Source organism: Lathamus discolor, chromosome 4 (assembly GCF_037157495.1).
Source record: "Lathamus discolor isolate bLatDis1 chromosome 4, bLatDis1.hap1, whole genome shotgun sequence".
NCBI classification, from domain to species: Eukaryota; Metazoa; Chordata; class Aves; order Psittaciformes; family Psittacidae; genus Lathamus; species Lathamus discolor.
The window spans coordinates 124,123,273-124,140,962 of NC_088887.1; the positions used below are offsets into that span (position 1 = coordinate 124,123,273).

Here is a 17,690-nt window from a genome sequence, read left to right on the forward strand (position 1 = left end):
AAGGTTAAGTTGCTGCAGGCTTTCAGGAGCAACTGCTCCCTGAGAATCTGTGGGAGGAGAGCAAGGTAGGAATGCTTGGGAGCCCTTTCCCCATCCAGTCTTGGCCTGTAATCCTGTTGTGACTTGCTGTGGGGCACAGGAGCATAGAGACAGATCCTGCAGGGGTGAAGCAGGATAGGTATGACAGGCAGGGAGGCATTTGTCCATGGTGTTTATGTGGCAGGAAACAGAAAGTCAGCTTAGCAATCATCTCTGGAGTTAGCTTGGAGGCTGCTCATGAGCTTTGTAGAACTAAAGCTGCGGCTGGAAAAGGCTGGGCAAGGGGAAGACTTAGCTGATGTATCTGGAACCAGGTCTTCTGCTGTCCTTGCTGAGGGTTCATCCGCAGCCCAGAGGCTATCACCTGAGTACACATGCCAGTGTGTTGTCCAGGGCTCAGGGCTCGATTTTTATGGCAGGGCTGCTTGGTGCAGATAACAGATGATAACATGATAACAGAGAGAACACTGAGCCATTTATAATCATAAAATCATAGAATGGTTTGGGTTGGAAAGGACCTTAAGATCATCCAGTTCCAACCCCCTGCCATGGGCAGGGACACCTCACACTAAACCATGTCGCTCAAGGCTCTGTCCAACCTGTCCTTGAGCACTGCCAGGGATGGAGCATTCACAACTTCCTTGGGCAACCCATTCCAGTGCCTCAGCACCCTCACAGTAAAGAACTTCTTTCTTGTATCTAACTTCCCCTGTTTCAGTTTGAACCCATCCCCCCTTGTCCTATCACTTCAGTCCCTAATGAGCAGTCCCTCCCCAGCATCCTTGTAGCACCCTTCAGACGCTGGAAGCTGCTCTGATATCTCCATGCAGCTTCTCTTCTCCAAGCTGAACAGCCCCAACTTTTCCAGCCTGTTTCCATGCAGGAGGTGCTCGAGCCCCCTGATCATCCTTTTTCCATGAGGAAAGGTGTAGAGAGCGATGTTCCTGCACTTACTATCTGCTGTGCTGTGTATGCTTCTTATTGAAGGCAAGGTCAGAGAAGTTCATTCTATTTCTCAGCATGCCGTGAATGGCCTAGTTGGCACAACTTGTCATTGTACATCATCTTTGCAGTGATAGCATCTAGGCTGGCTGCTCATGGTGTCTGAGTCATTGTCAGCTGTAAATCTATAGGCTCTTTAAGGTCTGCAAAAAGTCTTTATTCAGTCATACAACTCCCCTTCAGTTTTAGTCTCAGCTGAGTCAGTAACCAGTGTATGTGGTAGCAGCTTGTAGGACTGTGTGTGTCCTGATAACTGGATTTAAATGTCATGGGTTTACTGTGAAGTTCTTGTGGTATTTCCTTGCCCAGTGATCCTTTGGTGAGAATAAAGGCCCCTTTGGGGACCTGAACTAGGCTGGAGGGCTTGTGACAGCTGAAGATGATTCAGAGGCCTATTGGAGACAGCCAAAACCAAGTGTTGCCAAGAAGTGCAGCTCACTGGCTGTATTTACTCTGGTTTTAGTGTTTGTTTTTTGCTCCTTTCACCCATCTGCACCTCCCACAAGCTCAACCTGCTCCTCTCCCTTCAACCCCTCTTGCTCATAGCTTACATCATTGTTTTGCATTGCTGTTCCTTGTGCCACACTTCATCCCATGCACTGTCTGTTCTGCCTTTTGCATCATAGGTTTAACTAAAACTGCTCTTCTTGAAACCTCTGGGGCTATCCCCTCCCTAAATCACAGAATGAGTCATCTCTTCGTTCCCTGCCTTCTACCCTAGCTGTTTCTTTTATCAGGCCTTCAGGGGGATTCTCATAGAATCATAGAATGGTTTGGGTTGAAGGGACCTTAAAGCTCATCCAGTTCCAGCCCCCTGCCATGGGTAGGGATACCTTCCCCTAGAGCAGGTTGCTCCAGAGTTGAAACAGGAGAAGTTTTGAGTGGATATACTGTGGGGAAAATCACCAAGACATCAGTCAAGCACTGGAAAGGATTGCTGAGCATGACCGTGCACTCTTCATCCTGAGAGGTTTTCAAGACCCAGCTAGATAAAGCCTTGAGCAGCCTGGTCTGGCCTTCTTCCTGACCCTGCTTTGAAGAGAACACTGGACCAGTGATCTCCTGAGCTCCCTTCCAGCCTGAATCATTCTGTCCTCATAAGTTTATTCTTGTCTTAATGCTCATTTTCTCTCCACCAGTCTCATCCACAAGACTATAGTTGGTGAATTTTTTCTCTAGTTCACTTTCATTTCAGCATCTCTCCCCAGGACCTGTATTTTTCTGCCTAACTTAAAATCTCAGCCTTTCATACTGACATCTGCCTGTTCACATCTAGCTATTAAACATGGCTTAATTGAAATAGAATTAATCCCATTCCTCCCTCCTCAAGCACGTGCCCTTGATTTCCAAACCAGCATGGATTTTCTTCCTATTCCAGATACTCTCTGAAGTCCTTCAGCAGAGTTTTCTCGTTGCGGAGAGGCTCTAAAACAATCTTACACATCCAGACCATTTTGGCTGCGTCTACCTGAGTTTGTTGAGAGCTGAATGTTGGTTAAAGAAGATACTGAGATCACACTGATTCCACCTTTTAAATGGAAGAGATGGAGAGAGTTAGCTGTCATTGTTGGTGTTCAAGAAAACCCCGCAGAGCTGACGAGAGATGTGTTTGAAGCTTCATTTTCAGCAGCCTGGCAAACACAGCCTTAAAATCTGACTCCAGAATGACTTGCTAATGATGGAACAGATTGCATTGTCTTTAAGCAAATATTTGCTCTCCATTGTACCGTTTGAAATCCTTCTGAATGCAGCTGCAGGAATGATGTCCAGTTGTGTAACATTCCTGTTGCTAAGAAGTAGCAAAAATAAGTGTAATTATTTATCTTGGATGCCTGGGAAAAAAAAAAAAAGCCACTTTCTGACATTTCTTGCACAACGTTTGGCTGAGGCTGACTCACGACGCAGACTCTTATAATTAGCACTAACTTCCATTAATTAGGCTGACACTTAATAGGAGCTATAAAAAGCAACTGGGACATGTCTGGTTTTAATCAATTACCACAAGCTTCAGTCTGGTTCATGACTGCTGCAGGAATTGGTAATGATTCTGTGTTACTAAGAGGCCAAATGCATGAACTTGGTAGGTGCAGCACTCAGCTTAGGGTCACTTAGGCTGGGTGGAGGTTGCAGTTCTCATAGATACGCTGTTGGTCCTCTCCCCTCCTCTGCTTTTTTGGGAGGGGAAACAGGAAATTCCTTTACCCAGAGAAGTGGTGATGCTCCATCCCTGGCGGTGTTCAAGGCCAGGTTGGACAGAGCCTTGGGTGAGATGGTTTAGTGTGAGGTGTCCCTGCCCATGGCAAAAGGTTGGAATTGGATGATTTTAAGGTCCCTTCCAACCCGAACCAGTCTGGGGTTCTAATTTGAGGCCTTGGAGAGTTTAAGTAACGACACCCAAACGTTTTAAGTTGCCTGAACCGTGACTCTCTTTGTGCCACAGTGTACACTCTGGTGCGGTTTCTTGCTGTGATTCATATTTACAGAGTTTGTAGATGCGGTGCCCATCTGCAAACTTAAATTCACTTTAAAAAATCCTATTTGTAGGTATTCTAATGCAATTTCTGGAGGAAATGTTTTTTCTGCTGTGAGAGGACAAAGGTTTAACCCAATTGGCTCCCCTCCCCCCCAATGTTGGTAATGTATTTTTGTGGCTTAAAATAGAAGACCCTGGGATGACTGAGATTTCAAAAACATCTTTGCTCCCTGTTTTATTTAAAGCTTTGAAACATTTTATATTACTCCTTTGTTAGAAGTTCTCTGCTAGTTGGGCTGTGGGGAATGGTTACCTGAAAACATGCTTAAGTACTTCTGATGGCTTTCATCCGCCCAACTTGAGGTTTGTTAGTGTTTATTATCATATAATAAATGATACGTTTATCATTATAAAAAACATCAAAAATTGGTTGTTTTATTCACTTTAATTAGGAATAACAATACCAAAACTAGGACAAAAGAAGGCTCCACTGAGAATAAAATACAGCAGTGTCACATAAAAGGGCAGAGGATGAAGGCTGGTGACATATTTGAGCCTGGGGCAGAAGGCACTGTATGTCTCTGAGTACCTGTTTCCTTTGTCTTCATTTTCCCCTCTTCTCCTACCATCTGTAAACCAGCACCTCAGTGTCTTAAGTGTGCTGTGAGGTTTAATAAAGAAAATGCAGGTGCTTTGCCAGATAATTACGGTATATGGGTCACATTGTTAATAACTCATATGTGCCTGGATTATATTCAGGCAGAGGAGGATGACCTGGGCAGGATCCTTGTCCCATCTTCTCCTTTTCTTGCTGCTGAAGCTGGAGCAGAGGATATGACAGGGTGAGAGTTGATCCTGGAGCATGGCAGGAGGGTGATGCTTTGCACAAGACCTTGCAAGCATGGTAGGACTCATTGGAGGTTGCAGTAAGGGAAACTGCTGCATTGCTTCAGCCTGACTGGCTGGAGGGGAAGTTGGCACTTCCCAATCCCTGTCTGGGAACTTAGACAGCATCTTTTTTCCCTTTAATTTATGTATTTATTTTTGGCTGCTTACAAAACGAAGCACAGTCCCATCTCATTGCAGCACAAGTTGAAACCTTAGCACACAGCACACCAGCTCTGCTGCCCAGGCCTGAGCCTCATACGCTGCTGTAACAGTCCATGTCAGGATGCAGCTTTTCTCATCTCACATCCTCAGAGGGCACACAGAGGTGGCCTGTTCAGTGAGGAGTCTTTTAAACCCCTTTTTGCTGTATGAAATTGAATCCCCCAACTGCCTTTTCAGCCTCACTTGCAGCACTGTGTGCAGTTCTGGTGTCCTCAACATAAGGACATGGAGCTGTTGGAGTGAGTCCAGAGGAGGCCACGAGGATGATCAGGGGCTGGAGCACCTCCCGTATGGAGATAGGCTGAGAAAGTTGGGGCTGTTCAGCCTGGAGAAGAGAAGCTGCGTGGGGACCTCAGAGCAGCTTCCAGTGTCTGAAGGGGGCCTATAGGGATGCTGGGGAGGGACTCTTCATTAGGGACTGTAGTGATAGGACAAGGGGTGATGCGTTCAAACTGAAACAGGGGAAGTTCAGGTTAGGTATAAGGAAGAAGTTCTTTACTGTGAGGGTGCTGAGGCGCTGGCACAGGGTGCCCAGAGAAGCTGTGGCTGCCCCATCCCTGGCAGTGCTCAAGGCCAGGCTGGACACAGGGGCTTGGAGCAAGCTGCTCCAGTGGAAGGTGTCTCTGTCCATGGCAGGGGGTTGGAACTGGATGATCTTAAGGTGCTTTCCAACCCAAACCATTCTCTGATTTTTATTGTGACAAATCCAAGCCACCTAACAATAGTAATGGGAGTATTATTTTTACACTGAGGTTAAAAAGCAGGTATCTCTGTCCAGCTCTGAAGTTTTAGTTTATCACAATCTACCCAGCTCAATGATACGAAATGCTCTTTCTCTTCTTCAAACTGCTGGGTACCTGTACCTCGCTGGCAGCATTAGGAGCTTTGGGTTTCCAGCTCTTCCAAAAACTAGACCCTGGAGGCATTGGATCAGTATGTTTGAATTGTTGTCTGTGTGCTTGTGGGTTTGTGAATGGGGCCAGAACATCTTTCAACATGCAAATTTCAGCATCCCTCAGCAATTCCAGTTGTACTGGGCTCAAGCACTGCAGCCAAGTGGTGTCTCTTGGCAGCAAAGCAAAGTCATCTACATATGTTGATGGAGCAGGTAGGTCCTCCATGCTCCAAATGAATACGGTCATGCTAGAATAGAGCAGAATTAAATCAGATGGCTCACTTTATTAATTTCTTCTCTTCCTGAGGGAAAGGAAAATGTGGTTGACAAAGCTGAGCTCCTGGGCTTTAGGGTCACCTTGCTCTCCTTTCCTCCTCTGCTGACATCATGTGTCATTTTGTCCTTGCATTAGAAGCTACTGTTTCATAGAATCCCAGCCTGGTTTGTGTTGGAAGGGACCTTAAAGCTCATCCAGTTCCAACCCCTGCCACGGACAGGGACACCTTCCATAGAGCAGCTTGCTCCAAGCCTCTGTGTCCAACCTGGCCTTGAACACTGCCAGGGATGGGGCAGCTACAGCTTCTCTGGGGAACACACTGTACATAAGATTTGGAACCACTTTCAGCTGATCTCTTTACTGCAGACCTTGTCGGAGTATTCACTGCACTTGTGTTTATACAGACACCTGTATTTTGGGGTGAGCAGGAGGGCACCGTACAAATGGATAGCGTGTGCTGGTGTGGTTTAGTTCTTAACCCTGAGTCAGAACAAGCAGCTTCTGCCTCCAGCTGTGGTCACTACAATGTGGTGTGACCTTGGCATAGGCTGTGAGCTGACTGTGCAGGGATTGCATCTTCTTGATTAATAGCCTTGCTCTGAGTTCTATCCCCTTGGTTCGACAGCACAAATAAGTCTTTATTACCCCGGTAGCAGCATGGAGTCCTGGCTCAGAAAAGGAGCATAATCCATTCCTGGCTTGGGAACTTTCAGTACAGTTAATTATATTGGGATTGCAGTGTAAAAAGGCAGAGATGCTCGAGCCTATAAACATTGTGTGAGTTTAATTAACAGAGTGATTTTGAGCAGCTTTGGGCACAGCTCCTTTATACTTCTCCATTGGTTTCTATCACTGCCTCAGTAATGAATTGTCAACGAGTTCAAATGAAATGAGCTTCCGTTCTGCGTGGTGTAAAGCTCTCAAAGGGGGAGAGGAGCTGCTTCTGAAAAGGGGTTTAGTAGTGTGTGAAATAAGGGTGAAAAGGGGTAAGTTTCTCCCTTCCTGAGTATTCACAGGGTGGGGATCACAAACTCAGCCAGTGCAAGAATGAGCCGCCATCAGGTGATCATCCATGAGGAGGATGCTGTGCTCCAGCAATGCATCCAAGCACTGCTGTCTGCATCCAGAGGGACTCTTGTGAGCCTGTACCTGGAAGGTGGCTAATCCCTTCACTGGTCTGAAGCAGGCAAGCTCAGCATTTTCATAGCATCATAGAATGGCTTGAGGTTGGAAAGGACCTTAAGATCAGCCAGTTCCAACCCCCCGCCGTGGGCAGGGACACGTCAGACTAAACCATGGCACCCAAGACTCTGTCCAGCCTGGCCTTGAACACTGCCAGGGATGATGGAGCATTCACCACTTCTCTGGGCAACCCATTCCAGTGCCTCAGCACCCTCACGGTAAAGAACTTCTTCCTTACATCCCCCCTGAACTTCCCCTGAGTAAGTTTAAACCCATTTTGCAGGATGGAGCCCTGCGTCGTGCCGCACTTCAGCGTATCAGGAGGAGCGCTGTGGGTATTCTCTTGGCCTCCCCATTAAGCTCTCAGATTTTCTCAGAGAACTGGGCAGAGCAAAACAGAGCCCCAGAAAGGGAGCAATTAATTAAGCAGCTCTGTGCCTTCTCCTGGTGTCGACCCTGGCAGTGCCTGTGAACAGCATAAATGCACTCGGCCTTGCTGTCCAGAGCTCTGATCTGGGGGAAGCTGAACTGCAAAGGGTCTCCTTTCAAAGCCTCTCTTGTCTTCTTTGCTAGCACGTACAAGGACAGTGTTACAGACATTACTGCTCTGCTTGTCATGGCTAAGGAAAAGAGCTCGACAGATTATTGGGCTTGCTTTTTTCCTGCTTGTGTGTATGTGCTTTTGTTGGAGATGAGGAATTAGCACTGCTGATGTATTTCAAAGACTCTTGAGTGCACACAGCCCTATCTGACCTAGGCACTTTTGGATCCTTAAAGAAGAGTTTTCAAGTTATTTTTGAATGCTGGATGTCTTGTAGAGGTCTGGGAATGTTAAATGATTGATTATTTGCCTCGGAGAGCATCAGAGTCACAGCCCTGGACTGAGACTCCATTGTGCTAGGTGCTGAATGCACACAGAACAGAGTGACTGCTTTTGCTCTCGGTACACTGAATACGGAGCTGGAGTCAGCTCCCATCCCTCTTCTCTAATGCGTTTATACATGCTCAGTGTGATAACAGAAGCATATCAAATCACTGATATGTTTTTTAATAGCAGATGAATTACAAATAAAGGTCGGATTTGTGTAGCATGCATTTGCTTGATGTCTGGAATGGCAGAGGCAAGTAAACAGTGTGTGATGCCTGGATGAAAACTAACTGTTCACGCTTAGAATTGATAACAGGGCCCGTGTGTATTTTTAGTTCTTTGTGTTATGTGCAGGCCTCTGATCAGTGCTACACTGCCATGACCACATGACTTGCATTTACAGCCCTCCTTTGATCACTCTGCCAGCATGACATCTGGCTAGTTTCCCTTTGCCAGGGTCCCAGGATCGTGGTGAGGTTCTCACAGTTATTTGTATCTCTCTGTTTCCCTTTACAATTTGCCTGAGCAATGAATGGTGCCTCCTCTCCCTGTAGATGTGGGTTTGGGCTCTATTTGTTTGGGGTTTGTTTCCTTCTTTCCAGCCAAATCCAGCCCTACACCAATGATGGGAGGCTCTCTACAGGCTATCCCAGGGCCCTTACGCTTGCTGCTGTTGAGCACCTTGGGATAGTCCATGAAGTTGTGATGCTAACGCTTCAGTTTTGTAGACGTCAGTGGTACTCAGTGTACAAGTGAGACAAGATTGGTCCTCACAGGATGCCTGTTGCTGAGAAGAGGCTGAAATCAGTTCCTATGGGAGTTGTTCTGCACTTGTCCTCCCCAAAAGCTCCATCTTGGGCACAGAGAGGCTTTATTCTTGCAGCACAAAATCGATCTGTGACTGTGAAGCGTTTGACCATGGTTGACATCTTGGGAGCAATAAGGGCTTTATTTTTCATTACTTTCGGATATCTTGCAGTCAGCAAGCCCCTTGGAAGATAACTAGTCATCATGCTTGGGCTGTTAGTCAGTAGGAAAGAAGAACCAGGTCAAAGTGCTCACAGTAGCATTGCTGGAGACTCTCATCTGCCATAGTAACCTATAGTCACTGACATGTCAATGCCATGCCTGGACAGCTGCCGAGAATCGTAGAATCCCAAACTGGTTTGAGTTGGAAAAGACCTTAAAGCTCATCCAGTTCCAACCCCTCCACGAGCAGGGACACCTTCCACTAGAGCAGCTTGCTCCAAGGCTGTGTCCAACCTGGCCTTGAGCACCGCCGGGGATGGGGAAGCCACAGCTTCTCTGGGCACCCTGTGCCAGCGCCTCAGCACCCTCACAGGGAAGAGCTTCTGCCTTTAACAGAACTTCCCTTTGTTTCAGTTTCAACCCGTTACCCCTTGTCCTATCTCTACAGTCCCTAGCGAGAGTCCCTCTCCAGCATCCTTGTAGCCCCCTTCAGACACTGGAAGCTGCTCTGAGGTCTCCACGCAGCTTCTCTTCTCCAGGCTGAACAGCCCCAACTTTCCTAAAAACTGTGAGAAACGTGTGTGTCACTGAATCGTGTTGCTCTGTGGGATAGGATCTCCTGCAAGGCAGCTGGTACCACTCTTTACTTTCAAGTGTTGTCTTAAGGACTTCCTATCAGCAAGACCTTAGAGACCTGCACATCAAACCGAGCAGACCCGAGTGGGTACTTCAGCAATTGCAAGCTTTTCAACATGTTTTTGTCTTGTGCCCGGTCCCGGCCCAGTCACAGTTGTTATTTATTTATTTAGGGGAAATTCTTTAACTGAAGAGCCCCAGATTGAAATGTATCAGCAAAGCCTAAAACCTGGGCACAGGTAGCAGGAGAACCTGCGTCTCCTGTTTCTCACTGCAGGCCAGCCTCTGTGGCCTGGCAGGCAAAAGTGATATTGAACAATTTTGGCCAGTGACTCATTGTTTCATGTTTGTTGTTTGTATTGCTATAGCAGTTGAGGCTCTTAAGCTTTGGATCCAAGACCTTGTTGTGCCAGGTGCTGTAGGAACATGGAAAACTGAAAAACAAACCAGAAAGGCCTTGTGAGGAAGGACATGCGTTTCTGTGTGACCCAAGACAACAGATGGCTCCAGATGGGGGAGCACAAGGAACTGATGAGATAATACTGACCTGTGCAGTGAGTAATAGTCTTGGTAGTCACTTATCTAAACACTGCTGAGGTTTTGTAGACACTACAGCAAAGGGCAGCTTGAAGGAGGATGATCAAGTGACGGCAGAAGTTTATAGTAACATCCCAGCAAGAGAGAAGGGCAGCAGAGGGAAAAGAGGCAACTGAAAATGATGCTTGAGGAAAGATACTTGCCTTAAATGTGGTTAGCATTGTAGGTGCTGTGGTCATGTATGAGTGCAGGTGTTGGAACAAAGCAGAGACAGAAAGTGTGTTTGTTGGAGCAGGGAAAGCAGAGCCCATGGGGAAGAGAAACCTACGGGCATGCTACGTATTCAGGCTTGACCTGGAACTTTCCTCTGGTGTGTTTACTACTAGAAACTCAAGGAAAAAGAAAGTTCTGTTTCTCTGGATCGTAACCTTTAACCATCATGTGACATGAGGGAACAGATGAGAGAAGCTGAATGTGTGTGTTCCTTTATTTGTGGTGTAGATGCCTCCATCAGGGGTGAAGGGAAAACGCTGCTTTCTGTAGTGGTGTTTGTTTAAACTTCAGTTGAACAAAATTAGCCTGTGCAGAAACTCCAGTGAACATCCTCTTTCAGCTGAAAGCTTGCGAAGCAAGATGCAAGTCAAATGCCAGCCCCAGCAATTAGCACGCAGCCTTTCATGTGTTAAACTGTGCTTAATCTCTACTGATCAGGTTCTTTTGCTCCTACAAGCTCTCTACAGCTATAATAATGTCAAGTTAAAGATGTACCCCGAGGCAGCAGCTGCCCAGTCCATGGGTTTTGTGAAGCAGCTCACTCCCTGGTCTTGGTTTGCTTCCCATGCAGCATGAGAGGAAACACAGCTGACTCTCTTTTGGGAAGCTCTCACTGGCTTGAGGATGTCCAGGAGCCCAAGTGCTCAGAGCCCACAGTGTAAAAGGTATTGCTTGGAGTGTGGCTTCCCCACAGCAAAAATCAACCTTTGAAAGGTGTGTTGCTGTTGATAGGAAGGTTCCTTACCAAGAAAGTGAAGAGTCAAGAAAGCTTTTTGTATCCTGTGTAATCCAGCATGATGTGGCTGCAGAACAAGAGAGAATGTGTTTAAATAGAGTCCCCAGAAGGCTGCTGGATAAACAGCTTCATACTAGGACATGCATTGGTTGCTCCTGCATAACATGATATCCCAGATGTTGGGCAAAGAAGAGATTCAGAGCGGCCCTGCGGAGAAGGACTTGGGGGTGCTGGTCGATGAGAAACTGAACATGAGCCGGCTGCAGTGTGCGCTCGCAGCCCAGAAATCAACCGTATCCTGGGCTGCATCAGGTGACCAGCAGGGCAAAGGAGGTGATCCTGCCCCTCTACTCTGCTCTTGTGAGACCTCACCTGGAGCATTGTGTGCAGTTCTGGTGTCCTCAACATAAAAAGGACATGGAACTGCTGGAACAAGTCCAGAGGAGGCCACGAGGATGATCAGGGGACTGGAGCACCTCCCGTATGAAGACAGGCTGAGGAAGTTAGGGCTGTTCAGCCTGGAGAAGAGAAGGCTGTGTGGGGACCTAATAGCAGCCTTCCAGTACCTGAAGGGGGCCTATAGGGATGCTGGGGAGGGACTCTTTGTCAGGGACTGCAGTGACAGGGCAAGGGGTAATGGGTTAAAACTTAAACAGGGGAAGTTTAAATTGGATCTAAGGAGGAAATTCTTTCCTGTTAGGGTGGTGAGGCACTGGAATGGGTTGCCCAGGGAGGTTGTGAGTGCTCCATCCCTGGCAGTGTTCAAGGCCAGGTTGGATGAACCCTGGGTGGGATGGTTTAGTGTGTGGTGTCCCTGCCCATGGCAGGGGTTTCGAACTAGATGATCTTGAGGTCCTTTCCAGCCCTAACTATTCTATGATTCTTTGTGTTCTCTGCAGCAGGGGCCTCTTTTAGCTGAAGCATTTTGAGTTGTGTGGAAGGAGCCCAGGCTGGAAGGCTCTTTCAGCAATAAGCTTTGGGCTTGCCACTAGAGGGGGACTGCAGGCCATGCACTGTACATCCATCCTGGGGCCTTCCCCAGCCACCTCTCAGTGCTAATAACACCAGTAGCAGGAACCTCTCTGGTTTACTGAGCTTTAGGATATCACAGCACCCATAAAGGTCAGACCTTGCAGCCAAAACCGGACCTGGACAAGGGGAGCCCAATTAGTGTGATGTCTGGGTGCTTCTCCAATGATGTAGTTCTGCAGAATAGCATTTTTTATTCCTACACAGCTACAAAAAGCTCTTTGAGCATGAATGGTGTTAAGTGAAAGCTGAATAGGGTTTGTGCAACCTCCCTGAGTTGTGGAGACGTGTGAATAACCCCTCTCCATCCCTGGATGAAGGAGCGTAACAGCAGCATACCCAGCAGTGCCATTGAACTGGTCAAAGATGAAACAGAGACATGAGTGCTCCTGTCTCCTGGGAGAAACCTGAGGGCTTTATAACAGACTCACCTGTGTGCTGGGCCTGACCTGCCTGTTTCTTGTTGCTTGCAGGGCTTTTACCCGTGTGTTCACCTTTGGCCCGACGTTCCGAGCGGAAAACTCACAGAGTCGCCGGCATCTGGCAGAGTTCTATATGGTGGAGGCTGAGCTGTCCTTCACTGAGAGCCTTCAAGACATCATGCAGGTGAGCACTCCAAGTGTCCGTGCAGGACCAGTGCCAGAGCTGCTTCTTCCTCCCTGAGCTGTGTTTCCTGCCCTCAGTTGAGGTCATAGCTCCTTTCGCCTTATGTAGAGGTTGCAGAGAGACTTCCCAAGGGCTCAGGGTTTGCTCAGCGGAAGTGAAGCCACAGAGGGAATTCGGAAGGGAAAAGATAGGTGCAGACACAGCCCTCATCTGAATGGGAGGCTGCACAGTTGCTGTGTTGCCAGGAAATGTGTGAATGGGCTAATGAAAGTGGCACTCTCCCCTTCCAACTCTGCAGCATCCCCCCAGTGAGTGAGCAGTATCTGTGCAGTGTGTCCCTGGGTGTGCTTGGAAGGAGCTCCTTGAAACCTGCATTGAAATCTGAAGCAGAAACAGCAGTTCCTGGCATACACTATTCACTGTGGCTTTAGCAGAGGACTGAAAGAAATCCTTAGTCAGCCAGCTTTTGGTTTTTCAGGATTGACCTCTTGGTTGCAGTTTAACCTCATGAGGGATGCTAAAGCATTGTACCAGTCTCAGCACAAGCCAGCTTGTGCCCAGCAGGACTTGTAAAAACATCCGCATGCTCTCATATATCAGATATACTCCTTGGGAAGCTATTGGAGAAACAGCCTTAAAAAGTAAAAGACCTGAGGCACTGTAAAAAGTAACATCCATGTGTTGGTTTCTTCAGCCTGGATCACATACAGGCTGCTGAGTCAGTATGGCCTGAGCAGAGCTGACATCCTCCATCCCTTGTGTGTGGTGCTTCTGCATCTTGGGTGTCCGGGTGGCAATGGGCTGTGTGGGCTGACCTGCTGGGAATCTCTGCTCATTCATAGCATCCCATTCTGTGTTTTCTTTCTCCTTTTCTCCAGGACAACTTTGTGTATTTTTGGAGCACAGCATAAGTCTGCGTTTATGCTTCCTGAGCTCCCTGTTTCTCTAGTTAATAAGGAGCTGATTGAAGTCTTTACTGCCTTTATCTAGTATAATAAGCAGGATCTTCCCTTTGAGCCCTTGAGCCCATCATTAAGATATAGAATCTTAGAGTCACAAACTTGTTTGTGTTGGAAGGGACCTTAAAGCTCATCCAGTTCCAACCCCCTGCCACAGGCAGGGACACCTTCCACTAGAGCAGCTTGCTCCAAGCCCCTGTGTCCAACCTGGCCTTGAGCACTGCCAGGGATGGGGCAGCCACAGCTTCTCTGGGCACCCTGTGCCAGCGCCTCAGCACCCTCACAGGGAAGAGCTTCTGCCTAAGAGCTCATCTCTGTCTCCTCTCTTTCAGGACTGTGTTTCTGTTTATCTGTACTTGTGTGCTGAGAACCCTCATTTCTTGCCTTTTTAAAGTACAGATAGCCAGTTCAGACAATTTACAAAATTAGATTTGAGAACTGTTCTGGACTGTGTAGGGCTTTTATTGTAGGGAAAGGAGGAACTTCCCTCCTTGGCTTGGCTTTTGTTGTTGCTAAAGATCTTGTGAAGTCTCTGCTTGTACTCTTCCCTTTCTCTTCTTCCCTCGTGTTCCAAAGTCTTACCCTATAGCAAAAAGCCTCCCAGCAGCCATCGTTTTGTATTCCTCCTAGCAAGCCTGCGTTGCAACACACTTACTTCTGTGCTGTTCTCATTTGCAGAAGTGGAGTTCCCATTTCACTTATTTTTAAACCATTGGGCAATCTCTCCTTCGAAACAAAACAAACCTGACAGCTGCTCTAAAGCCTTAAACTGAAGTTTCTCTTTCCCCTCATCACTGACCTAAATTCACTGTTCTCTCATGGATCTGCCCCTTGGGCGCTTCGTTTGTCGCCATCTCTATATTCTTTCTTTAATGTAGAGCGCCCAGTTGAAAGCCTCAGGGGCTCTTGGCCAGGGTGAGCATCTGAACTTTGTCCTCCCATAAGAGCTGTATTGTTTAAAACTTGAGTTTTAAAACTGGTTTTCAACATTTGCACTGAATACCTCTTAACTGCAGCAAGTCAGTGTGCTGGGAATGCTCAGTGTGAGGTGTGTGCTTATACACCATGAAAGAAGAGCCTTGCTATGAAGAGGTGCATGTTTGCCATTCACTGGCTTGAGAGCTTTGTCTCTTCCAAAGCTCCAAAAGACACGTTTCCTTACAAAATAAAAGGAAAAGGAAGAGTTAATGACAAAGTTACATGTATTTGGGAGCAAAGGGCCTGGAATCTTGGAGCAACGGCCTTTTTTCCCCACTGTAATAGCCTGGAATAGTGCTCAGTTATTCCTAAATTAGTAGCACAATTCCTGTGAAGTCTCATGTGTCTTGATCATGCAATCTAAATGTGTGTTTTGTGCCAAAATGTGTTTTAGAGCTACAGAAAAGCTTAAACTCTCATGGTGCTGGTTTCACAATACTTTCTGTGGAAAGTCCCATGTGCTCAGTGTAGTACTCAACCCTGCATGGTTGGGTGACAGTGTTACTACTTTAGTGCACAGGGTTTATGTGAGTGTATCTCAGAAGAGGCCTCTGTGGCCTCTTCCAGAGTAGTCGAGTCAGGTTCCCCTAAGGCACTTCTCTTTCAAACTGGATGAGAAAGAGAAGGAAGTTACACGAAGATCAGGTTAAGGCAGTATCATAGAATCAGAGAATGGTTTGGGTTGGAAGGGACCTTAAAGCTCATCCAGTTCCAACCCCTGCCACAGGCAGGGACACCTTCCACTGGAGCAGCTTGCTCCAAGCCCCTGTGTCCAACCTGGCCTTGAGCACTGCCAGGGATGGGGCAGCCACAGCTTCCCTGGGCACCCTGTGCCAGTGCCTCAGCACCCTCACAGAGAAGAGCTTCTGCCTAAGAGCTCATCTCAGTCTCCCCTCGGGCAGGTTAAAGCCATTCCCCTTGGCCTGTCCGTACAGGCCCTTGTAAAATGGACTCTTGTCATGAAAAGAAGGAGAGTCTTGTCTGTCAGACCACTCCTTCACAGGCCATTGAAGCTGAACAATAAATGCTGATGGAGGTTAGGGAACAGAGAGTCTCAGCTGTGGCTGCTGGATGCCACTTCACAGAAGGAACCCATAGCCCTGCAGATACCCAGATGTCCCTATAGAGCACTGCGCAAGGCACTTGGAGCAAATCATTTCCACGTGCTTACCAGTGTTTGTTCCCTGGAGCCTGGAGTCAGATTTGCCCAACTGCCTTTGCCATTACACTGAAGACAGAAAATACTCCAAGTGCAAACTGCTTTGGGAATCAACCCACACCCGTGTTTCAGATCTGAGGTGGCCTGAAACAGACACCCAGGTTCGGCGCTACTGCTGACTTCATTTCATGCCTCGAATCCCTTCTGTAAATGGAGGTAATAATGCTCCATGTCACTGGGCTGTAATGACAGCAGACTAATTTTGATGAAGTACATAACCAGTGGAAGACAATACTTCTGCCCTCAGGACAGAGCTCAAATACTGTGTGTTAAATTGTGTTCTTCATCTTAAAGAGATGTATTGTCCATCTCTTAAAGAGACAATGCTGCTAGGATGTGACCTTGTCAAGGAAGACTAATGCTATCCATAAACTCCCAAAAATGCCCTCAGGAAAACTTCCTTTTGGCATTTCCTAATTTTACAGCCTAAATAATGTGGGTTTTAACATGGGGGTTTATGTGTGTTTGAATTCCATAATGTCTGCATGTATGGCCTCTTTGAGACCCCATTAGTGTCATGAGTGAAGTGGGATCATTTAAATCCAGTGCACTGCCAAGACAGCAGAATGAAGAACAGAAGATGACGACCTACAAATACAGCTTCAAGACACAGCACTGAAGAGAAGAGGAGAGGGGGGCAGCAGGCGTCTCAGAGGACAGATGAGTGTAGAGACCTTGGACTTTCAGTTCAAGACTGGAGGGGCAATGGCTGCAGTGAATCCAGAGATTTCCGTACAGACTGGACCCATTCTACAAAGATGTTGTGCGGGCTGGAGCAGCTCTGCTCTGGAGCCAGGCTGAGAGAGCTGGGCTGGGGCAGCCTGGACAAGAGAAGGCTCCTGAAGGGGAGACCTGAGAGCAGCTCCAGTGCCTAAAGGGGCACCAGGAAAGCTGGAGAAGGGCTTTGGACAAGGGCCTGTAGGGACAGGCCAAGGGGAATGGCTTTAACCTGCCCAAGGGGAGACTGAGATGAGCTCTTAGGCAGCAACATACATTCTACTGCCTGCTCTTGTGAGTTTCCTGAAAGTGTCTTGTGCAATAAAGATGGTGATTTGAGCCCTTCTTATAGTGCACAGCACCTTCAATTGCTGCTGCTGACGTTTAGTGCTGTTTTTTGGATGACTTTCTCTGTTTCAGCTCTGGTTATAATTTTATTTGGGAAGAGGATAAGTTGCAATATCAGAAGACCCAAGTTAAAATTAAACAATACAGCTGGGAGCTGCTCCTAATCAAAACTGGACAGTTAACCATTAAGTTCCACAGCAACATCAGGGAAAGGCAGGATTGATACTGCTGAGCTGCTTTGAAAGGTGAATAAAGAAAGGCTGGGAGGGAGAAGGGGAAACATCTCTGTCTTCCTTCCCTGCCCTCCTACCAGCACAACTTCTACATTCCCGTTATGAAGCACCCGTATTAATGGACTTTTAGGCATCAGGAGTCTCACCTCTGGGATGAGCTAATTGCTATTATTCCAATGGCTTTTTCCCCAAGTCATTTACCAAACATAGAATCCCAGACTGGTTTGTGTTGGAAGGGACCTTAAAGCTCTTCCATTTCCAATCCCCTGCCACAGGCAGGGACCCCTTCCACTGGAGCAGCTTGCTCCAAGCCCTTGTGTCCAACCTGGCCTTGAACACTGCCAGGGATGGGGCAGCCACAGCTTCTCTGGGCACCCTGTGCCAGCGCCTCAGCACCCTCACAGGGAAGAGCTTCTTCCTTATATCCTACCTAAATCTCCCCTGTCTCAGTTTGAACCTGTTACCCCTTGTCCTAAGACAAGGGGTCCCATGTTTCTTTCAGGATATGTTCAAACCAATCCCTTTGCCTGTATCTCCAGCTCGTGTCTTCCCTCAAACCAACGAGCCAGTGCTTATGTTTCCCCACTCATTTTCATATAGCCTG

At 47.5% G+C, this 17,690-nt stretch overlaps 1 protein-coding gene across 2 annotated transcripts in view; it reads left to right on the plus strand.

The window, feature by feature from the left end:
* NARS2 (asparaginyl-tRNA synthetase 2, mitochondrial) overlaps positions 1-17,690 on the plus strand; it is a 60,581-nt gene that overhangs the window by 23,730 nt on the left and 19,161 nt on the right. For both annotated transcript variants that reach the window (XM_065678855.1, XM_065678856.1), the window contains exon 7: positions 12,500-12,632. In XM_065678855.1, the coding sequence (XP_065534927.1) occupies positions 12,500-12,632 (133 nt within the window). The remainder of the gene's footprint in view (positions 1-12,499; positions 12,633-17,690) is intronic.